The sequence below is a fragment of the Apteryx rowi genome, unplaced genomic scaffold (assembly GCF_003343035.1).
Source record: "Apteryx rowi isolate R43461 unplaced genomic scaffold, aptRow1 scaffold_608, whole genome shotgun sequence".
Lineage (NCBI taxonomy): Eukaryota > Metazoa > Chordata > Aves > Apterygiformes > Apterygidae > Apteryx > Apteryx rowi.
The window spans coordinates 498,568-521,784 of NW_020450881.1; the positions used below are offsets into that span (position 1 = coordinate 498,568).

A 23,217-nucleotide genomic window follows, 5' to 3' on the forward strand; every position below is an offset into this window, starting at 1 on the left:
CCCCTGAAAAATTTGGCCCTGAAGGTGTGCAATCACCGAAGCTGCGGTACCATTCAAAATACTTATGCTGCAGATCGAGAAGGAGGCAGCTGCTTTTTTCTGTTGGTACACATATGATGTGCACCCATGCTCACAGCGCGCCGAGCTTGGGAGGAACCGCCACTTTCCTCATCACAGGTCCCAGCGTGACTTTGGGGGACATCGCCTGCGCTAGATGTATTCTGGTTTGGATAGGACCTGCATCTCTTGCCCTGCATCACTTCTGTCTCTGAAAGTTCCCTCTAGCCTTCTTGTCCTTCTTTCCCTAAAGAAAATAAAAAAGGCCAGAATTAAGACATGCAAAAACAGGTAATCAGTTGGTGAAGTTTAGCAACTGTATCTATGTGTCTTCCCCCCACCACCACCTTCTTAGTGATAATAAAGGAGCAATACTCAAAAGGAGGGCAGAGACGGTTGCTGAAGATGCAGTATATGAGGGGATTGATGGCGCTGTTTAAAGCCGGCAGATTCTGGATAATCACAGATGCATAGAAGCGTTCTTTGGTCTCAGGAAGTATGTTGAAGTTGTCCAGAATATCAAAAAGAAAGTAGGGGCTCCAACAGAGAACAAATGCTGCAACAGAGAGAAAGAGAGAGAGATGGGAAAAGCTTGATGTTAGATAGCATAGCAATTTAGGGAGGTAATCTCACAGACACACAGACACAGACACACACACACACACACACACGGTCACAACACATACATATTTGTTCACACAAGAAATATCTCTCCCTATTCAGGGTCTTATTTAAGAGAATAGTTATTAGAATATGTTTTTTATTTGTCTTTATTTTTATTTTAATGCCCATAAAATATATTATGTGTGCTTCTTTAAGTGTTTAAAGTGCTCCCTCTAGACATACTGAGGCACTTTTGAGCACTACACAGCTCATAAAGGGTAAATAGGTAGCCAGTTAAAGCATCATCAGTTATAGCAAAGAGCTCTTTTAATGGTCCCCTGAGTGAACACCAACCTAAATGTACACACCACCAAAATGCTGCTCTGTGACAGTGCTGCCTATCACAGCTGCCTATTAAGAAGAGGCTCTTAAGCACCCAGGAGCAAGGAATGACACTCTTTCAAATTACCAGAATTGCAGCCGACCAACAAGTGACTTTGCATGCTGGTTGCAGGCAGTGTATAAACTGAGCATGCAGGAAGACTCTCTAGTTACTGTACTGCAGTTTGAGAAGTGAATTTGGGGAAGGGAAAAGAGGACTGCCTTGTTCATAGACCCTGCTTTTGTTTGGAGGTGGCAGATATGAAGAGGCCACAGGTTTACCTGTATTTGCAGAAATAGGGAATGAATCTGTGCCTCATGAATTTCTGTGTTGTCTCCTCTCACAAAGTCTGCTGATTCAAGATTTACATAGAAACTCTGAGATGGAGAGCTATAAGTTCATCTCATCTAACCTGTAAGTTCAGGAGTTGCAATGCACGGTTATCTGTGAAATCAAACATGCGATCTCTCTGGTATCCAAACGAGACAGCAGAGTGACCCGATGTTTTGTTTCTTGTTACATTAAAGAGCATTTCTTAGTTGGCAGTTAACTGAGTGCTCACTGAATGTGCAAGGAAGAGGTAAACTATCTTCCTGTTTTCTAGAGTACCAGACTGATTGTGTCTATGTACACAGACCTGTAAAATAACGATATGCAGTGTCAGTGTGAGGATCGTCATACTGACCATGCAGAATTTTAAATTTCTTTAAAGAAATCTAAGAATGTTAGGTACCGTAATCTGTTTACACGCCAAGAGATACAGAGTGCCTAATATGCTCAAGGGTCTCTGAAGTATTTAGCATCCGGCTGAGCTTTTGACATCTGGTGGCATGGTAATAGTAGTCGTTTCTGACATACTTTCTGTGATTGCTGCGCAGAGAAGTTCTGACACAGCAAATGTGTACTTGGTCTTTTGAGAAGCATGAACCACACTGGTGGCTCAATACTGCTAAACCGGGAACTAAGCACCTCTCTAGCAGCTATTATCACAAAATCAATCAATCCAAATTTTGTGCAAGATTGGAAAGAGGAATGATCACTGATCTGTTTTTTAATGGTGGGCGATGGCTGTCAGCCCTTGGGAGTAAGTTGCTTCAGTTGCCTTCCTGCCTGTCTCTGGTAGCTAATCACGATCCCTGCATGACGCTGCCTTTATTTATTGAGACATAATGTCAACCTCCTAATTCCATCAGGATAATGTCATCTCCCTGGGAGACAGAGGACACCTGCACTGAGTCATCTGCTGCCTCTTTGGAAAAGGAGAGCTCCTTGTTCCCACCTAGGCAAGCTGCATCAAATTCAACTGCTCTGCATCTCCCTCCGCCCCTTCCTTTCCATTTCGCTGCCCCAGCTGCTAATATGCCATATATATTCTCTAAACCTAAAAGGCAGCTCAGTTGCAAAGTCTTTTGGCAGCCTGGATTACAAGGAGACAACCCCCTCCTTTGTTCCTTTTTTTAGTGATGCCTGCTCCTTTATTTTCTTACACGCATATGACGGGCTGTGCATATGACTTCCTTTGAGGCGTATGTCAGATGCCTAAATTAGGAGCCTATCAGTCAACGGAGAGAGGGGGACAAGGTCAGAAGACAAGTCAGGGGTCTAAATAAACTGCCTTCTCCAAGTCATTCCCTGCATTTTACGCTCTCCACTGATGATGGAGGGAGCTGAGGAAGACTAGCTCCCTACCTCCAGCATCCTCCGTAGCTACCAGCTGTGGGGATTTTCACTTACCAAGAATAATTACAATGCTGTACTTGATCGCGTTCACTTTCGCCCTGGATATGAAGCCACGGTTGGTGTAGCCAGCAGAGACTTGGCCATCTGGGGAAAGAACAGTTCAGCTGGTAAAAGAGCAGGGGTGGTGCAGGCATCTGTCAGTGCATGCCGCTACAGTTAGGACAGTGGCATGTAGCTTGTCCTTCCTGGGTGTCAGTCAGGGGCTCAGCACTTTCTGAAATGCAGGTGCTTGCAAGTCTTCTCATGTTGGACGCTCACAAACCCAAGCCATCCAAAATCAGAAGTGGAAATGGAAGCAAAACAAATCTTCCTGCGGTGTTGGGGCATTGTGATCCTCAGCACTTGAGTGCACAGTCAGCAAAAACAGTGCTTCTGTGCCCAAGTATATCAGTTAGTTAGTCCATTAAAAACCATGTGGCTATCACAGCTACCAAAATGCTACCACAGTGGTGTTATAAGAATATTTTGTGAAAGGAACTAATAACTGTAATGAAGAAAACATAAGAAATAACCTGGCAAAACAGACTACCTGTTCACTTTAAATGCATTTCAATTAGAAGGATTTTAAAAGCTCCATACTCCATTCCTTTAACCTTTTACTCTTTTCGATGCTTTAGATAATCAGTCGAGCATTTTACTCTTCATGTTGGCTCAGTAATGAAATAAGAAATGGTGTAAGACTAGCTTTTCAGAAATGAAGAGAGTATTGTATTGAGAAGAAAATGCTATTCTGTCTCACACCAAGGCTGGTCAATCTCATTTCCTTTGAAGTCATGCTAATGTCTCTGAGGATCAAGTTCTGTATTTGAATAACAGTACTAGCATGATTGTAATAATATGCTTGATTTCATTATTAATGTCAATATTCTGTTCATGTTGCTGTGTTAGAATAATTAAGTTCACCATAGTAAATATGCAAGCAGGTCATATTTATCAAAACATCTCTAAACTCCTGTAATCCCAATTTAGAACTGGAATTTTGATGAATATAATCAGAAATAACCCTGTGTACGTAATTTTTTGCACCTCTTATAAAAACAGCACATTAAGGCTGTGTAATACGTGAGAAGAAAATATAAATAAAGTTAAGGTGGGCTTTTTGTCAGTGAAACACCCCATCCAGAAACTTGAAAATAGTCCATACTTCGTATTACTGGAAATTACTTGTTGGCTCACAGAGCAGAATATACCACTTGGGTGAGAAGACTGATATTTTTTTCAAGCCTACTTGATACTGATTGTGTCATTGAGGCAGGATGGTTAGAAATTGGTCCTGCTCAGGCATTTCAAAGGAGGAGTAAATTTTTGCAAGATTATAATTGACAGAAACGTGGTTATGATGCAAGGACACCTGAGGAGGTGCAGCATCATGTCACGATGCTTCCTCTCGTAACAGGCATGATTCTACTAAAGGCAGATACCAGCCACATAGTCACCACAGTTTGATGCGTTACCACTCGTCACTTAGGTGAAGTAACTCGTTGTGTGCACTGTCCTCTTACAGTAAAATGCATTAGTGTAAGGAACCGTACTGTTCTTTGCAGTTTCAAATGTTTAGGAGCATGGGACAAAGTTAGTTAATATGGTTCATCTGAGAAACTGTTATGACTCTATTTGTCTGTATTGCCAATTTGTGATTTCAGAGGACCTTTTTGTGCGAGTAAGGGTAGGAAAGAGAGTTGTCAAGTGAGGATCTTTATTTGTTAGTGGTTTGTGTTCAGATCCTTTAGCTCAGAACAGCTCAGAACAGTCCAAGCAAGTTTATGATCTTGGGATGAAAATTTTGGTTCATTTTATGGGGTTTTTTTTTAGCATTCAGGAATTTGCTCTCTTGATCAAAATCCACAATTGCAAGGGCATGTAAAAGTACAGCAAATTATCTAAATGCTTACTAAACATCTATGAAAAAATTTTGATTCTAGAAATGGGCAAAGGTTCTAGGCAGAGTAGGAATTTTTACCTTTTAATTCTTTTCTTGCATATATTTTTTGTCATTTTTCAAAAGGGGATTTAATGTCAAAGGAGAGAAAGTAAACACAGTAGAAAAGAACTATAAACGGTTAGAGAAAACCTGTTCCCATTGTAGTAAGACCTGGGGCCCGATGCAACACTGTATGTTCAGCCATTCCCAGATTTGATGGGACAGTCCCGATTTGACTCGTGGCTGAAGACCACGTGTGTGCTGAGACTCACCAGGACAGCTGGATATAATGACAGCCTGAGCTTTGCTCTTCATCCAGATCTTTTGAATCACAATTGAGTATATGACGCTACAGTAGGGAAAGAATCATTGATATTATGAGGCACAGAAAACTCACCTAACATCCCAGACATTCATGCTCTGTGAATATACATATCTATCTGTATGGAGCTCATGGAGATGACAGGACTTCATAGTAATGATGACAACAACAATAACAAACAAAACGTGACTCCCCTGTAGTACTTTGCACAAGCAAACCTGAAGTGTTTTCACGATGGTAGTTGTTATTGTTGCCCTGGCTTTACGGATGTCAAATCTGAGATACAGGGAAATAAAATGATTCAGCCCCAATCTCACAGGCATTGTTTGTTGGCAATTTCTAGCTAGCTGGGGCCAAATCTGTCTGATTACCGGCTCCAGCCAGGAGGCACCCGATTCCCACACAGGCCTACGTGCTTTTTGTGGGAGGTGCAAGGGGGAAAGTAGCCCTGAAATAGGGGATGCAAGTGGGGCAGCCACTGGCATTGGAAAGCCTGGTGTGGGTGGGTGCAAAGGTCTGTTCTGGGATTACTTTGTGAATTCAAGGCTAAAGAATAAATCTGTACCCTGGATGAAGGAGGTAAGGACAAGATCCATTAGAAGATGCAAGTACTGCAGTGCTCACTTTTAGGATCAAGGTCCTGGGAGTGAAACTGAGGAGCTCAGAAGTAGCAGGTGGGTGGGAAGAGTTAAATGATGCAAAACCAGATCCACCACAGTTGAAGAGAATATACATATGCTTTTAATGGGAAAGATGAAAAGTGCTCTAGTCCACAGCAACCTTGAATAGCTATGGCCTTTCCCTAGGTGATAAGAACTGTGGAATTGTATGTATTTACTACAGAATGGGTAAAACAAATTCCTTTCAGCTGAAGAACTGCTTGATCTCACATCCTGGATGAAGATGTTACCCTTTTAGCAGCTTATATATTAAAAAAAAAAAAAAAAAAAAAAAAAAATCCGGCCTTGTTCTGTGTCCCTTTCCTCCTGCAAGTTTGGATAGTGTGCGGGTAAAATCACCAAGCAAAAACATACTTTGTAATAATGGTGATTTCCTTTTTAGGTAAGAAAGATAAAAATAATTTTAAAAAATTTCAGCTAATGCACTTGGGTTGCCCCATTTTCCCGGTATAAAAACCTAGTGTCATAGCAGAAGTTGTCATGTGCAGTTTGCAGCACACCATGGTGTTTGGCTGGGCCTGGGGCAGCCTGAGCATTAATTGCTATAAGCCTTAGTGGTGAGTCTGTGAAAAGGGGCAGCTCTGGAGACTAATTCTAGGTGTTTTATAGAGACCAAGAGGTGTCGTATTATCATATGGCTTTTTTATTATCATAAGAGACATTATTCTTATGAGGGCTTTCAGACTAATATACGAGCCTTTCCTGCCGCACTCTCAGTTATTAGATACATCTGCAAGGGTAGTATTTGTGTGTGATGGGGGTTTCCTTTCTGTGGAAGTTCGAGCCATCAACTTTCCAGGCGGGCAGGTGACAGCCAGACGTTTAATGTGACCTCCGGGCTGGGTAGTCGGGCTGTAGCGTACTTGCCCTGGGAGGATTTTGCACGCATCTGCCACGGACTCCAGCTTCCCCTTTTTAATCCCTTCAAAAGTCCAGCGTGGCTCCCAGCTGACTTAAACATTTTCCTTTTATCTTCTGGCTTTTCAAGAACCTGTTTATTTGTCAGCTGGTACACTTGAGAGTTCCTTTGTACTTTGTACTAACAATGGCTGAAAATTCATGCATCATTTCTCCTTTGATTGTTCCAATGAATGAGAATGTATTATAATGATAATTGTTATCTCAAGAAAATGTTAAGAAAATTTCTGCCCAGCTGCTATAAATCCTGTTTGTATTTTATCACTATCCTGGTATCTCTAGCCTGATCTTTTTATTTCCAGTCAAAACAATATCCTTTCTGATCTAGATCCTGTTGGACACATCCAGAGTTGCCCAAACACCAGGATAAAGGAGCCTAACTCTGTAGTTAAGTGATGCTATGATGAGCGAGAGGAGGTCCTGGACATTCTTTATAGCTTTTTTTTTTTTTTTTGCCCCCCTCCTTTTTTTTTAACCTAATGGCAGTTCAATGTGAAACGTATACACAGCAATGAGAAGAAGGATGAAATACTCAGACTTCCTACTTCCAGCCACATGCCCTAATGATTAAACTATGAAGTCAGGCTTCTCACCTGCTTTCCTTCTGGCCCTAGAAATCCTGCCCTCTTGGCTGCAGAGTTTGATAAGAGCAAGCCTTTCACAAAATGCAGCTATAGCAGCTTTCTTTTTAGTGCACCAGTAGAGGGGTATGACAGTGGGCCCTGGAATACACGTGCCATTTCATGTATCAGATTACATGCTTTTTCATTGGAATCCTTAATTTTCTGAAGTCCAGGGCAAAGTTAATTCCTGGTTTAATCCAGGGACTTCAAAAGTGTTGCCAACATAATAGATTTGTTTTGGTGTTTTTGCCTCTGTTCCTCTTTCTTTTCTCTATAGCAGCTGGGTCTACTTGGAGCTGTCCTTACTGGGAGGAGTCCAGCAGTGGTGGACACTGCTGAGGGTGGGTGTCAAGGAAAGAGGAGTCACTTGTCACTCTGGCGACACTCTCAGTGGCTGCTTTGCCAACCATAATTGTGCCTTGATACCTTGATCTCTCCTGGACTCCAGATCTTATCAGTGCCTAATCTTTTTTTTCTCCAGCTATTGTGGCACAGAGCTAAACAACTGGAGTTTCTAGAAATGTATCAGTCAAAGTTTAAGATCATAGAAAGCATCTGTTTACGTATTTCAAAGCCATGACAAGAAAGTAAACATTTAGGGAGGAATTCTTGCAGATTTCTTGCAGAATGTGCTTGTAGATGCTTTTCTTCCTTTAAAAGCTGGATAGAGGGGTAAGTGGTGGTTGGTAACATCTTAAAGGGTGGGAAGAAATTCCTGCTTGATGGAAAATGAAATGGCAGATGGACAGAGAATAGAAATGGACAGATAAGAGTTGGTATTCAGATGGACAGGAGTGTGTTTGGCAAGGGCCTACATCGTTCTGTCCCCTCATAATCTTTGGGTTTTTATTCCTTTTGACTTCAAGTTACTTAGTATTCACTGTCAAGAGGTAAAAGCACACCACAGACACATGCATGGCATGCCTATAATGGTAAAAAACCTCATTTTCCAACACATGGAACTTCAAAATATGCCTTTGTGCCACTTGCCATGCTGCTGGATGAGTTCTTGTCACCACTGGGAGATTTGATGTATAGTTCCTTAAGTCCAGATTTTACCAGGTTTCTTTGTTTCTGTATGTGTTTAGTTCACTCATCTTCAAACCCTAACTGGGAATTCTTGGGGGCTATATGAACATGAGTTGGGGTCATAAAGATTTTAATACATACTATAATGTTAAAATAATATCTGAATTGTTATGGCCCATTGTTTGCAGCTGAGGGACAGAAAAAGGGAGGAAAGAGCTCAGATGAAGTAGTCAAATCTGGGTGGAAAAAGAATCCAAGCCTTTTTTGAGAAGTAACTGCTCAGGCTGTGATGGCGACAGGGTAGAAAGGACATGCTGTTGATCTGAAAATACAGCAATTTTTTCTGGCCCTGAGAAGATGCATATGTGTAGTGGTGGCAGAAAAATATAAGAATATGTTTCAGATTGTGGATGTATCTCAGCAAATTAAATTCACTGCATGTCCAAAAGCAATTTAGCTTGATCCAGATTCTGAAGGACTAAGATGCTTGTTCATTGTAGCATGTTATTAGTTAATGGCATTGGTTAATTTGACTCCATCAGTAATTACAGCAGTCTTTGTCACTGTAAATAACTAACTAACTAATGTTTAGTCATACAAATCCCACTGTGAGTATTCCTACTCTTTTTTTAATTTTTAGATCACACTTCTTTTGAAAAATAAAATGTCTGCTGGTTAAGCTAAGTATTGTTATTAACAACCATTATAAGAATTATTGATCTGCCCACTCTTTAAACACAGAAACTTTTTAAATTTTACATTAACTAATTGCATTATGATAGCATCCCATCCAGTGTCAACATTTACTAGTAAAGTGAGCCTTTACAACACCAAAAAGTACACTTAAGCTCCCTACTAATTGTGTTTATCATCCAGCATTGGCTATGCTTGCTTGTATTCTATTTGCATAAAGCCATGCAACTGTATTATGTTTTATGGTAGCTAATTTAGAGCATCATTTATCTGAGACAAAAATCATGTGTAACTTTATCCAGACAAATGACTGTAGGCCTGTGTAATAGATGAATGAATAGACAGGCAGATATTGGAACATATGTGCAAGACCTAGGCTTTTTTATTTTTAAGTGGAAATTGCAGGCAAAAATGTTTGCACTGGTTGAATCAAACTCAAAAAATACCTTTGTTATTGTTATTAATGTTGTTTTTATTCTTATTATTTAATTCAGACAACTGCCATTTATTTCATCTACTCTTTATCTCATTGAAGTGCCTTGTTTTGAATTCTATATCTTTTCTTTTAATTTATTATGTTTTTTCCCTTCTAGTTATTTTTCCTCTGCTCCAAAGCAAATGTTTTCTTTGGAATTTTGATTTTGAATGGTATATGGATCTTTTTTTCATGGTACTTCAAGAGATACTGCTGCAATTTTTTTAACTTGCATCTAGAATTGTGTTAGGTAAATGTCTATGTATTGCATTTATCAGGTTAAAATACTAAAAATATATTATTGGTGAGCAACAGCTAAAAAAAACAAACCTTTATAGACTCCAAATTTCTGGATACCCAAATGACAGAATATAATTATAGTTTGGCATAGAGCAGTGATACAGAACAGAAACCCAGTAACTGTCCTGTCACCCCATCACAGGACCTGGGAGAGCCAGGTGCAAATATTTATAGGAGAGAAGTCTGTAATCTTTATTCGACCCATATTTAACCTCTGTTCAGCAGTGCCCCAGAGGTATTTAGCTATCGCGGATATCTTTTTGAGATTTGCTTGGCATTTCTCAGTGCAGGAAAATGGCTTTGGTTATAGTTGATGACACTTGTCCAAACATAGGAGAGAATAAACTGCTGCAGATTGCCTAATTCATTTTTCTTATCTTTTTGGTAGTTGACAATATGAACTGCAGAATAAGTGGTAGTTTAGCCTAAATAAGAGGGAAGAACAGGCCAGATTTTTAAATGCTGTAAGGAAGATGATGATGCAGGATATTTGGCCCTAACCAACACTAAGGAAGGAGGGCAGCTTTTACATAAAAAGAACAAATACTGTCTCCTTTTCTCAGCTCTCAAAGCTAACCACACACTTGGACTAAAAATTTAATCAGAGCCTTTCATTATCTTTTCATTATTCATGTCTTGTTCATTCTTCTTATTATAATCAGACATAACATTTGCCATAGAACCACAGACCACATAATAAATGATGGCTGAGACCCCAGTTGTGAAGACGGGGTAGGAACAGATCTTCCTACAATACAAGTCTCTCAGGACAGGTATAGTTTTGTTTGTTGATGGCCTTTTTGTAAAAAAAAAAAAAAAAAAAAAAAGAGAGAGAGAGAGAGACAGATTGTTGTTTTCTTATGGTTCACATTTTGGTGGAATCTAGAGGGTTTGCTCACGTTACGTCTGGGGGATTATCTCATAAGTGGAAGGGCTTTTCACAATGAGCGTGAAGGTTATCAACTAAATAATTCATTTCATATGCTGGGGTGTTATGAATAACCCAAGTTCCTGTGAATTAGCTGAATGCGGTGTCAGGAACACATGAAATCAGCTCTGCTACGAGTGAGTAGCTGGATGAGAGAAGCTTAAAAGATGATGGTACCTGGACTGTAGCAAGTGAAAACTGCTCAGCCAAAGTGGCATATTTAATATGGAGTTAAGCTCAGCACCTGAACAGTAAAATTTTCCCTCTTGTATGTGCTTTGGATGAATGGCACCAGAAAATGTGCTGTCATCAGTAAACTACTTTGCTGTGGAGTGAACAGGCTTTCTGCAGATTCAGGCAGTAGAACTAATTTAGAATTAATTCCACCAGACGGTGTCCCAAATGGTGTCATGTACTTGCAGTGCAGTTAAGTCAGAATGCTATGGAAGAGAAAATAAAGTAGCTGTGCAAACAAAACTGAATTATTATAGAAAAGGTCTTACTCTTTCTCTGTGTGCCGCCTGCATTGTGAAGCTTTACTTCCTCAGTAAGTGCTGTACGCGTCTTGACTACTTGTTTGGTCTTATTCCCTGCTTCTTAGATACTGTTCCTTGATTTTCAGTTGCACGTTTATTGACCGTGTCTCCATTGTTATGTTATGGCATTTTTTATAGAATCTTCAGGTAAAGGCTATTAAACTCAGAAACCACAAAATACCTTCCTTAATTTACTAAATAACACATTTCCTTTTTATAGTTAACCTTTCAATAGAGTAGCACATAACTAGAACATATCTGGTATCTCTCTCAACCTTTTGAAAGTGTCTCATTTGCAGTCAAATTTACTATGCATCTGAAAGAATTAAGCTGAACAGCACTTTTGAGGAGAAACAGAGTTCCTGCATATGTTAGCAGCCGTTCCAGACATCCTTTAGGTGCAAACTGCCTACCAGAGTATTTACATGTTGCAGCCAGATTAGGTGGATTAGTTTTAAACTCCAGTATTTTCCAACAATTTTAAAGGAATAGATGATGTGCCTTGAGGCTACACTGAAAAATGCTTGGAAATTCAGAACTTGAAGACATAGTTTAAAAAATCACCGATTATTCCTAGACTGTATGGCATGTGTTGTTCATAATGTCTCTGCTGATTTGGTCCTGATGGTAATTCTCTTTTTAAGTGGTTTTAGTCCTCTCTATTCTGAAGAAAACAGTATCACTGACATCTAGAGACAAATGGGCACAAAAATCCTTCCACGCCCCCCACCCCTTCCCTCCTCCCAGCGCCCAGCACCACTTAGGACGTGTTAAGAGTTTGACTTCAGCTTTTGTATTAGCGTATACTGAACTCAGAAACACATCCAAAAAGGCAACGGGCAGTGCTCTACCCTGTGACTCAGAGGTTGGTGCTTTAAGTTCCTGTCCTGCCATAAACTTCTTCTGTGAAAGTCACTTAAGGTTACAGCCTCAAAAATTTTAGGACATTTTATTCATGTCTCAACTGTCAGGGCAAATTCATTAAATGCTGCATTACCCTGCATTTCCCTTCCCCTCGTGTCATCATCGCCTTCTTGCTTCTGGGGACTTACTGTAAAATAAGTCACAGCGCTGATCTGGTTTGAATATCTTCTTTTGGCAGGGAGGAGGGGGGTAGTGTAATGTCAGCTTGAAAATTTGAAATATTTATTGCTTCCCTTTTTTTGCCAAACATGTATGCCATGTAAAAGAGAGTGGCTGATCTGTAAAGACAAGTGTGCAAATCTGCAAGTCTGAGTATGAAAGAGAGATTTTTATGCATCTGTGGAATGACCAATAAATTGATGGGTTATAGACCTTTTCCCTGAAACATTTTAAAATGCTGATTGAATGTCCTGACTGTTAACCATTTAAGAAAATTCAGAACAAAACTCCTCCACAAATAATTGCTGGCCTTAAGTTTTTCTAGAGTAATTTGTTGCAGTTGAATTATTTTTGTCTCTTTTGTGTATGTTTATTCTTTCTACTGGTAAAGGTGGGCTGCAGATTCACCCACATCTTTATTCACATGTGAATTTTTTTTTCATTTAAAACTAGGCTAGTTTTAAGATACAGGGATACCTAGAGAGAAGAATGATCCTGTCTAGGAAAGAAGAGCACTGGGATAATCTGGGACGAGTTTTCTTTCTATTGCTATGATGTCCTTTATTTAAGAGCGTCTCATAATTTTGTTTATTGTTTATCTCTGTGCAGTCTGACACGAAAAAGGGAAGGTTTAGCAAATTGGTGTATTATGAGCAAAGTATAAAAGTTGTCCCTTCACTCTGGGGATCAACACTGGTCAGCGTTCAATATCAAAAAGTCAGCTAGATGAATTCAGCCACCAAGGTTTTGTTCCTCCTATGTTTTTGGTTCTACTAGAAATAAGTGTGTTTCCTTTAGAAGCTGCAGAACTAAATCTCTGTGATTAAACAGTAAGAAACTTCAAGGCACAAGTCAGTTGAAAAGGAGCTAAAAAAAGAGCACAGGCTTTAGTATTTAGCTTATGTAGCTGGTCTTGTCATCATGCAGGAAAGATCAAAACCACCTGCTCTCACCAAGGGCACGGATGGAGCAGGCCACTGAGGGACACGCCTGGCTTAGCGCCCACTGCACACACCAGTGGAGCAGTGTGGCCATGAGAGATGTCTGAGGGACCTGCAAACACAGCTCTTCTTTCATAGCCCAAATAGCGTGACACCAAATTACGAGCAAGAAAGGCCTCCTGGTAAGATGTCTTTGCCACTAAAAAAGGAGAGACAAACATGAAGAACTTTTCCACCGAAAGAGAAAAACAAGGGGGAAAAAGGGAAAGGAGTACATGTGGGCTCAGCCAGGACAAGCTGCCGCCACCACCAGCCCTTCACGGCTGTTAAGGATATTCCACACCAGTTTTGACTGCACTCTTGCATTGGTAGCTCCTCCTGGCTGGATAATATTTGCTCAAAACAAAATGGCTAGTGGTAGCGGCCCCAGAGGAAGGCAGTAACAGTCACAGATCACCAAGCACGGTTCGGGATGTTGACTGACCCCAGTTTAAAACCATATGCTGCTCCCAATTGCCTTTGTGATTTTGGGCAAATCGATGTTAAATATTTGTGGCTCAGGTTTCCCGTTACAAAATAGGAAGGATTTCATTCGTTCACTTTTTAAAATGTGCTTGACATCCTCAAATTATTGGGGATTTCTTCCAGACCCTGATGAATAAACAATCTTCTAGTACTATGAAGCTTGGGAGCACTTTAAGTTAATTTTAGTTTAACTAGAATAAGTGTGGTTTCTGTTCTTTTATTAAAACTGTGCTTTGTCATAATACTTTTATACTGTATTTATAAAGATATATTTCAAGCCTGAAGCTATGGAGATAAGTGGACACACTTGGAGATTCAGTTCTTATTCAGAAAAAATGTTCCTGTCTATTAATACCACGTGGCAAGCACCCAGGGCATCTACAGTGACCTGTGCATTGTGTGATACAAACCAAAGTGGCTTTAAGGCAGCTATGGAAATGAAAACATAAAGAATAAGGTAAATTAAAGCATTAAAACTGATTGCACGCTCGACAGCTTTCACCACACACTCACTGATCACAGTTTTCTCCCGCTACCAGACTTACCTGATAATGATCAAAGGAATGAAGTACACCAGGAAAGCAACCACCATCATGTAGGGGATCCAGTAGGAGTCGTCAGGCCAGAGCGCCCAGCACTGCACTTCCCTGTTGGAGAGCTGCCGTTTCCCAAAAATAATCAGAGTCGGTATCGAAAACAGGAAAGAGAGGCTCCAGGCCACTCCAATAAGAATTTTCGCCTGCCTTTCTGTTCAACAGATTTAAACAGACTGTGTTAATGGAGGTGCTGGCGCCACTGGCCCTTTGTAGCAATGCTGAACAACGGGCAGGGGAGAGGAAGAGGAAACGGTGTGAAGGAAGGGAATTTTGGTTTGCAGCCTGTTGATGCTGAAAAGGCTGCACAGGAGAATTTCATCTCGGTCTTAGGATAAAATGTCATTTTGTTATTGGCTTGGTTTTTAACTGTTTTATTTAAAGACACTAAGAGGCCATCAAATCAGAAATGTTGGACAAAGGCACTGGTCAGGGTCAGCAAGTCAGAAACGTGAGGTACAGAAGATTGCGCTCTGCCTCAGAGACCACTTAGCAGATGCGTGGAAGATCCCATGGGCCTGCCCTATGGCAAGCGCTTACTCCAGCATAGCAAAGCTGGGGTCCATACAGGACTTGGATAGAAAAGAAGAAGGAGCCTTTGCCCTACAGGTATCAGAGGAAGGCTGAGACTGGAAAGTGCAGGTTCAAGACATAAACTGGGCTGGAGCGCACAGAGGTCCTGACATCCTGTGGGGAAAGATGTTCTCCTCAGAAGGGAAATTAAACATTTTGATGCATCTTGCAGTGAGAAAGTTCAGAAAACATTTCTTTTCAGGCAAGCTGAAAATGCTTCTGCTCAGGCTTAAAGCAAAACCGCATGGCCAGCTGCCTTTACCTCCCCACTGCTCCTCGCTGGCCCAAGGAGACATGGCCCCAGAAAGGGTTGTGAGAGCCCAGATGTCTCCTGGAGGGGTTGCCCCGAGTGGCCCTGCGGCATGGTGGGGATCAGACCCAGCTTCTGCCAATAGGCAAATGCCCAAACCGTGCCAAGAGGGGGCAACTCTTGATGCGGGCAGACGGTGCTGAGCTGGTGCTTACGTGCTCAGCCCTGTCTTATTCGCTCGTACAGATGCCATGTGGAGATCCTGCTGGACCTCACAGCGAAGATCAGGAGCTCGAGGATCCCCAAATAGTTTGCACATCAGGGCTACTGCTTCCCCTCAGCTTTTGCTCCCCTCCGCTGCCAAGCTGAGAAAACCAGTCAGAAACCAAGTGATGCCTGATAGCTGTCGTGGAATTTTCTAAAAATCAACAGGTTGAAGGAAAAAGCCCTAAAGCTTTTATGTTCCACAAATCTGCATCTCCTGGCTCAAATCCATGCAGCTCTAGCCAAAAAGTGGAGGAGGGGCCCTGGCCTGTGGAGCACTGGTGAGCCACAGTGGCAGTTGTCCCTTCCCAGTTAGGCTGCTACAGGAACAGAAGGTGACAGGTTTTGATCCCAGGCAGCTTTGGTGTTGAACTATTTTATTGTCCTACCTGCCTGCAAAATACCTGAGGTTGTGCATGGAAGTAGAAAATCACTTTAAAGTATGCATATCAAGAAGAACATTCTTCCTCCTTGAAGCTCAAAGAGCAATATGAAAGCAAATGGGAGAAGCATTCAAAAAGTAATTTTACACTTTATAAAACATCAGTTGCAAATATTCATTTATCCTGCTCATTTTTAAATGCTACCCATGTTCAGTAAAATACAGCCTCGCTAATCTAGGGCTTAAGGGAACTCTGAAGACATCTACCTAAACGAGAGGGTTAGATTAAGTCTATAAATATTGCACAGGCAGAGGAAAAACTGTGAAGTTTCACACAGTGTAACAGAATAAACTTGACAAAAGGAATGTCAGGAGCAAGTATCACAAAATATTTGCTGACAAAAGGGCTTTCAGACTGTGAACTAGCTACTTAAACAACACACATAGGAACTTTAGTGGGGTTCATGTATAGGGGAAAAGATTATATTTGGGTAACGTACTTTATTTTTTGTATTGCTTAGCTGCACCCTTAATTTGAAGACAATTGGGCAGTTTGGATTTGGCAAGAGGGTTATTTAATCTTTATGTTTTATAAAACAGCTGCAGTGTTCATTTATTCTCCTTTTTAAACATTCCTCATTTTTGGTAGAACATGATCCTGCTAATCTGAAAGGCTTTATGGGGAACTCATAACATCTAAGTAAGAGGATTTTTGTTTTATCTGACTAATGTTAATTTGGTGCCTCATAAGTAGGGGGTTTTTTTCATTATGCTTTTAATAAGTGCTCTAATAATATGTTGCAGCTAGAAAATCACATGACTAAAACTAAGTATAGATGGACTCTAATAAATAAATGCATCTCTACATATGAACTTCCACTCAACCAATCTCAGTATTTTTCTTTTAAAAAATAATTTTGCTATTTATAAATATATATAAGCATTTATAAATATAAAGCTTTTAATACACTGAAATTCTCACCAATGCTAGCACCCAGCATTGGAGCAGGAATCTCAGCCATGCCTTCTGCTCTCAGCTTTGGCCCTGACTCTTTTAATGGACTTTTTCATGTCATCATCCCCTTTGCTCCACTTCTGCCATCTGTATATCACTGCAGTGGATTTGCGCGCATCTGCCCACTCCTGGGAACATGCGGCTTCAAGTCACCTCTCAGGCTGATTTTTATCCCCTGCTAGAGTGAGTAGCAATGCTGTGCAATCCTTCCGTAAACCAACTGCCATTTTAAAAATAGTTAGATTTATTGCTCACTAACCCCTAGAGAGCTGTTTCAGCATCTCATTGCTATAGTGCACATTAGCGTCATTTGCAGCTCAAAGTTGCTCAGGGAACAGCTTACACCTATTTGGGTTTTGTCTTTTGCTTAGGCAGTTCTATTGTCTCCTGTTGTTTAGTTTGTACAATGTTTGTGTGTATGTTTTAAATATGATGACATAGTCATAAAACTTCTTCAGCTCTAATGTCTAAGGTTTTCTTTTTTCTTTTCAATCTCTATTTTACCTTTTTTCAATGACCCTTTTGGTTATTGAATTAGACTCCTCTTATACAGTAAAAGTGTTAGGATTAGAATGTATAATTCTTCCACATCTTGCACTTTCTGTGGTTATTTATGTCTCTGGAACGTGAGTATAAAATATTTAATTGACAAAGTTAATCTTCTTAGAAGCCTTGCAAAATACAGCTTCTTTCAAATGGTTTCTTAACATAGCTTGAGGCTAGTAATTAAAACACAGCTTTTTTTAAAAAACAAATTGTTCAACATTTTCAAAGCAAAATGTTTGACTTTTTTTTCCCCAAAACAATATTTCAGTGCTACATGTAAATGCAATTTTTAAAAGCTGTAAAAAGAAACAATTCTTTTGTTTCTTGGTTGAAGGTCTTTTGGGGGATGAGTGTTTCATTCTGGAAAGAAAAAACAATAATTATTTGCCATAGGTGGACTCAGAATTGTTTTTACAGTTTCTCTGTGTCAGCACCAATTAGAAAGGCTGGTTCTCTTTGTTCTCCTCCTGCAAAATAACTAAGAGGACTTTCCCAAATCGCCACACATGAAATGTCTGCTAGGAATAGCTAGGTGCAAAAGGTTAATATTTTTATATACTGCAGGAGGCTGCTCTGGTAAGTAGAGCTCTCTTGATCATTCTTTTAAATGTATAGCCGCCGCCTCCTTTTCCCCTTTGAACATGTGCAAGTGTGGGCGATTATACGGTGCCACTTCATAAAATATGTCAATCACGGTGTAAATGGCACCGCGAGAGCCAGGCAGAGCTTGTCACATGGCGTGTTTAGCAGCGTGGCTCTGCTCGGGGCCTGTTTTCCCTTTCGAAAGCTGCCCCCCGCTGGTGTCTCTCATGCCCTTCAGCTGGATACAATGCCAGCTCTTCCCGAGGTTTTAGAAAGAGAAAGAAAAGCCTTTGTAGTGTAGATACAGGAAACTGGATGGAGTTAAAGGCAGCTCCTGACCTCTGCCTGGTGACTGCGTGCTCGCTTCAGGCGCTGGCCGCGCCGCAGCCGGAAGGCGGCGCCCCGTGATGGTCACCTCCTTCTGCCTGGCGCGCGGGATCTTAGCAAAGCCGCCCGAATCACTCGGGCTGCAGTAAGGGCGATAAGGAAAAACGGGCTGGGTTTCTAGTCTCCTTAGGCTCATTATCACTTTATTATACCAGAAACTACAGTTCAGCTCCTGGCATTGATGTCCTGTGTAAAAACAGCAGCTTTGGACAGAAGAAAGGGCCGGTGCAGGTGGTCTCCTGTGCGGGTGTGATGGGGACAGCGGGACCTGGCTGCCCCGGCTCCCCAGCGGCAGGAAGAGTTTGATCAAGGTGGCCTGTCACAAAAGCCAGCCCTCCGCCCATGCAAAGAAAGAAATCACACGCAGTGCGTTCTTTCATCTTTGCCAAATTTTACCTAGCAACATAAAAAAAAGCATTTATAAAGGTTTTTGAGGGTATATACATTTTTTTCCTCCCAGCTTCAAAGTGCTTTGCAAAGATCAATGAACAAATTCCTTACCAAGCCCTGGAGGTAGTTCAACTAGTGCTGCTTTCCCGTATGGCACCCGAAGAAGAAACGCCGGCGAGGCGCATGGCGTGGCTGGCCCTGCTCGGCCGACGCAATGCGGGCGGGAGCCGCGGAGCACCCCCCACCTCTGCAAAGCTGCTGCCAAAACTTTACTGGCAGTCTCCCCATCCTGAATAAACTTGGTCTGCCTGCTGGGAAATATTCGGCTAAGCTTCGCACAAGTATTCAGAGTTTTCAGACCTTAACATCTGCCAAAGCTGCACAGCTACCTGGGCTGTGATTGATTCATGGTTTCTTAAGGCCAGAAAGGACCATTAATCCGCTCCCCTTCATAGAGCAGGCTGTCAAATGCCATCATTACTCCAAAACAAGAATGATATTTGTGTCTGGTTAAAGTGCATCTTCCAAGCATCATGGTCCCTGTAACTGCTTCCCTTCTTCCCCACATACAATTTCTGTTTATTCACTCAGTGCAATATATTAAACTTTAGACTTTAAGCTCTGTAAAAAAGAAATCATGCTCTTTAAATGTATTGCTAAGCAGCCAAGATATTTCTGAGTGCTGTAAAAATAACAAGCAGTAGAAGAAATTTTAAGAAACAATAAGTATCCCAGACCTATTTTGTACAGTTTTTTAAGTTCTCTGATCAAACTGTCACATTAATTCTCAGTTATCCCAATTATTTTTAGTGTGAATAAATAGATAACATAGGTAAGAAATTCCTGCTATAATTCCTAGAGTCAGTACAGCTGTACAAGAGAGAACTTTTGCCCATAACCATTTTCTCAAAAAGCTGGAAGATAATGAAAACCTATATGCTTCTTTAAATGTCATTTCATTCTTGCTAACACAATGCTTATAGAACTGCTGAGGGCTAAGTGCAGCTTAATAAATCTTGAATCACAACTCTATTGCCATTTGGAAAACTAATGGAGTCCAAATATTGCTACAGCAGGAATGAATAATTCATGGCAACAAGGTTAATAATTTTGAAACTTTTCTTAGCAAAATGGAACTAGCCAATAATATCTATAGCAGTATCAAGGTAGAGAAATTCTCCTACCTCCTTGCAAGAACTTCATTGGATAAACTATGGCATGATATCGATCTATGCTTAGTGATACAAGGACGTAAGTCGAAGCGTATAGAAGCACCACCTGGGGCAGAAGATATACAAGACAGTTGAGCAGTTGAGTTTATAGCAGTTGAGACACATTTGCATAAAATAATGTTAGCCACAACACTGCTCTGTATTTAATATTTGAAAACTTTTTTTGAAAAAAAGGAAAAAAGAAGAAAAAAGAAAATTCTTGTATTCTCACCCAAATCTTTTTCCTTTTCCTTGTCTACAAAGTGTAAAGGATTTCATATGGTTTAATTAAAAGCATTTAAATTTTAAATGATTATTTTTAGCATTTAGCACTTCTGTTGCCTGAAGAATCTATACAGCATTTTTGTGGGGGTTTATTGCTATTGTCTGAGCTTTGATATAGAGGAGGGCATGTGGTTTCTATACCTGTAAGTAGCGAACGACTCTGCAGACGAGATCGGGAGCCATGAAATCTCCAGTGTAGCGCCAAATGATGTCAGTCATTATGTTTATGAGTCCTGTGAATGAATCTGCAAAGGAAAGCCACTGACGGTACATTAACGGCAACAAACGTACGGTGGCAGTTAACCTACGGAGACAGCTCGGACTCTTAGGATGAGCCAGCTCCTGCAATCTTGAGGGAAGCCACTCTGTGGTGGGTCAGTGCAGGATGCTGGAGAAGAGGGAGAACATCAGAAAACACTTAAGTTTTGTGCTTTTGTTATCTTGTTCTCATAATTCAAAGTAAATTCCTTCAGACAGAAACGGTGAGATTGCTCTAAGCATAGGTGTCTGCAGCTCAGTGTCATGTGTGATCTGTGGAGAACTTGTCACTACCCTCTGGGCTGTCGTGTTTCAAACAGGTCAGGTGAGCTGCACCCTTAAAGTGCCTGCTTCTCTCCATTGCTTATCAAGGGATGTGCGGCAACCAGCTGAGATGGCTACAGCAGCCCTGTGCTGTATATAGGTGCCCCTATGCTGTATGCAAGTCCTGATCTATACTGACATCTGTCTGAAATTGGGATACCTAAAAATGATGCCTAAAATTAATTGAGATCAATTCCACCTTAAATAACTCTTTTCTTTTTTTTGTGTGTGAGTGGAGTTGCATACCAAATCACCCATGGGGTTACTCTCCCATTCGGCTCAATGTTTAAGGACTATCCACGAGGGTCTTGGCTCCCAAGGCCTGATCCTGCAGCATGCCTGGTGTCCCCTCATCCTGCGCAGGCTCTGCTGGCTCCGGGGCAGGGTCCCAGTGCAGGAGAGGGAGAGGCCCAAAATGTCCTGGTTGGTGAAGTCCAGATGAACTCTAGCTATAATAACTCCAGAACAATTCATCACGGCTTCCGAGTAACGCTGTGCTCAGTTTCAGTCAAATCACTGCGTTGCATTTACTTGACTTACAGAAATGGAGAAAATTGATTTTGGTGTAGTCACTCATACTGACCGTATTTTGCTCTTATTACTTCAGTCAGAGCCCTTGATGTCTCCTTATTTAACGTCTATTATTATAAATCTGATGTCTCTTGTTTATCTGAATACTAGGATAAATAGGAGACATCAGATGGACCCCTATCTTAATGTTCAGTCATGCTTTTGTTTCTGGTATATGCCTAAGCCTGGACTTGCCCATCTTTGGTTGACAGCCATGCTGGGAGTGCTAGCTATTTCCCCCCAGACTTTCCATGACACATGGATAATATATAACACTGAAGAAGCTGTAGGTTAGAGTCTAAATGTGTCAGCTTGCTCCCAACTATGCCACATATTGAACTGTTTAATGGGTGATTTTCATTGTCTTTTTTTTCACTGTAAAAAGAAACATCTCCTGCAAAAACATCTAGGGTGAAATCCAAATGCCACCAAAGCTGGTGGGAAATTTGTCTGGATTTTATTCATGAACATAATTATTTTATAGCCAACCCTGGGCTGTCAGCTTAAAGTTAACCTACTTATACCTGTATTTATCTTGTAGTCTGTATGCACCAAAATAAATTTACCTCAGGCCATCTCTTTTTCGAGAAAATCCAAGGAGATATACCAGTCTTCATTCTGCTACCTTTTGAACAAATGGGTGTTCATAGCGTTTCAAGTTTTACATAGGAATTGCAAAAGCTGTTATTGCTATCGTGCATATGGGCAATAATAAGTTATTTTATTTAAAACAAAAATAATAAAGAAGTTCTCTCCCAGTAGGACAGGATAAATCTTTTAAGTGCTATACACAGAAGAAAATGTGCGTCAGTCTAGTGTTCTCCACTTAAAGCAACACAGCATGTTGCTCTCCCTACACAGCTTACCTCAATGGAAGACAGCAGGTTGGAAAAACATGATTTCATGCAATTTGTCAAGACAAAATTAAGTCTAATTTTTCTTAAACTAGAAATAACTTCAATCCATACTTAAAAAAATTGAGGTATAATGTTTCATTTTGAGACCAACATTTTACATACTTTAAAACTATCTATAAAGTTTAGTACAATAAGGCAGTCTAATCCACAGATCAGAACTTTCTGATCTGAAAATATATGCCTCTGGAAGCAAGACATTTCAACAGTTTCAAAACATTTTTTCAAGCAATAGATGATTTGAACCAGTGTTTTCATGCAAACAGTTTTTGTTTTGACAAACTGAGTTTCTTCTAACCCTTTCCCCTTTAAAGCTACAGATGTTCCAGGTACTTCTAGCTGGAAATTGAGATCTGAGCATAATGCTTTAGAAGAAGCAACCTCTTTTAGTATGTTGGAAAACTGAGGTTATTTTTTCTATACCAGTAATTCTTTATCTCCTCTTTTTAGTCAAGGCTCAGTTCAAAGTGAAATTAAAACAAAAATGTCATCACTGTTGCAAGTAAATAAAATGCCTCCCTATTCATGACTTTATTTTTCCTCCCCCGGTATTTCTTAATACTTTTTTCTCTTTCTTCACCCTTCTCCTGCCTCAAGTGGGAGACTGGACGAGAAAGGACCTCCAGAAATCCCTTCCAACCAGGATTTCTATGTTCTCTACTCTCACAGCTGCTCGAGACAGCATAAAATCATATGCTTTGAAACTATATGTTAAATGTTGCTCATTGATTAGAATAATGGGGGTGAGGAAATCACTGTTTCTCTCATGAGTGTAGTGGCTTTAAGACTTTCTAGAAAAGATTGTAGGTACCTATAATTAAGGTGATCTTTGTAGAAACCACAGGGTTTAAGTGTTTTAAAGTGAAACGTATCCTCTAGCTGTGGTTCAAACCCAGCTCTTTCCCTCTCCTAACTCC

At 40.7% G+C, this 23,217-nt stretch overlaps 1 protein-coding gene across 1 annotated transcript; it reads right to left on the bottom strand.

The window, feature by feature from the left end:
* Positions 1-210: 210 nt before the first annotated feature.
* Positions 211-20,507, bottom strand: NPSR1 (neuropeptide S receptor 1). Its single transcript, XM_026083544.1, has 7 exons — positions 20,376-20,507; positions 19,923-20,016; positions 14,302-14,503; positions 4,976-5,052; positions 2,777-2,866; positions 433-613; positions 211-304 (listed from the first exon to the last, which is right to left on the bottom strand). Exons 1-7 carry the CDS (start codon positions 20,505-20,507, stop codon positions 211-213), a joined length of 870 nt encoding a protein of 289 aa, XP_025939329.1.
* Positions 20,508-23,217: the final 2,710 nt, after the last annotated feature.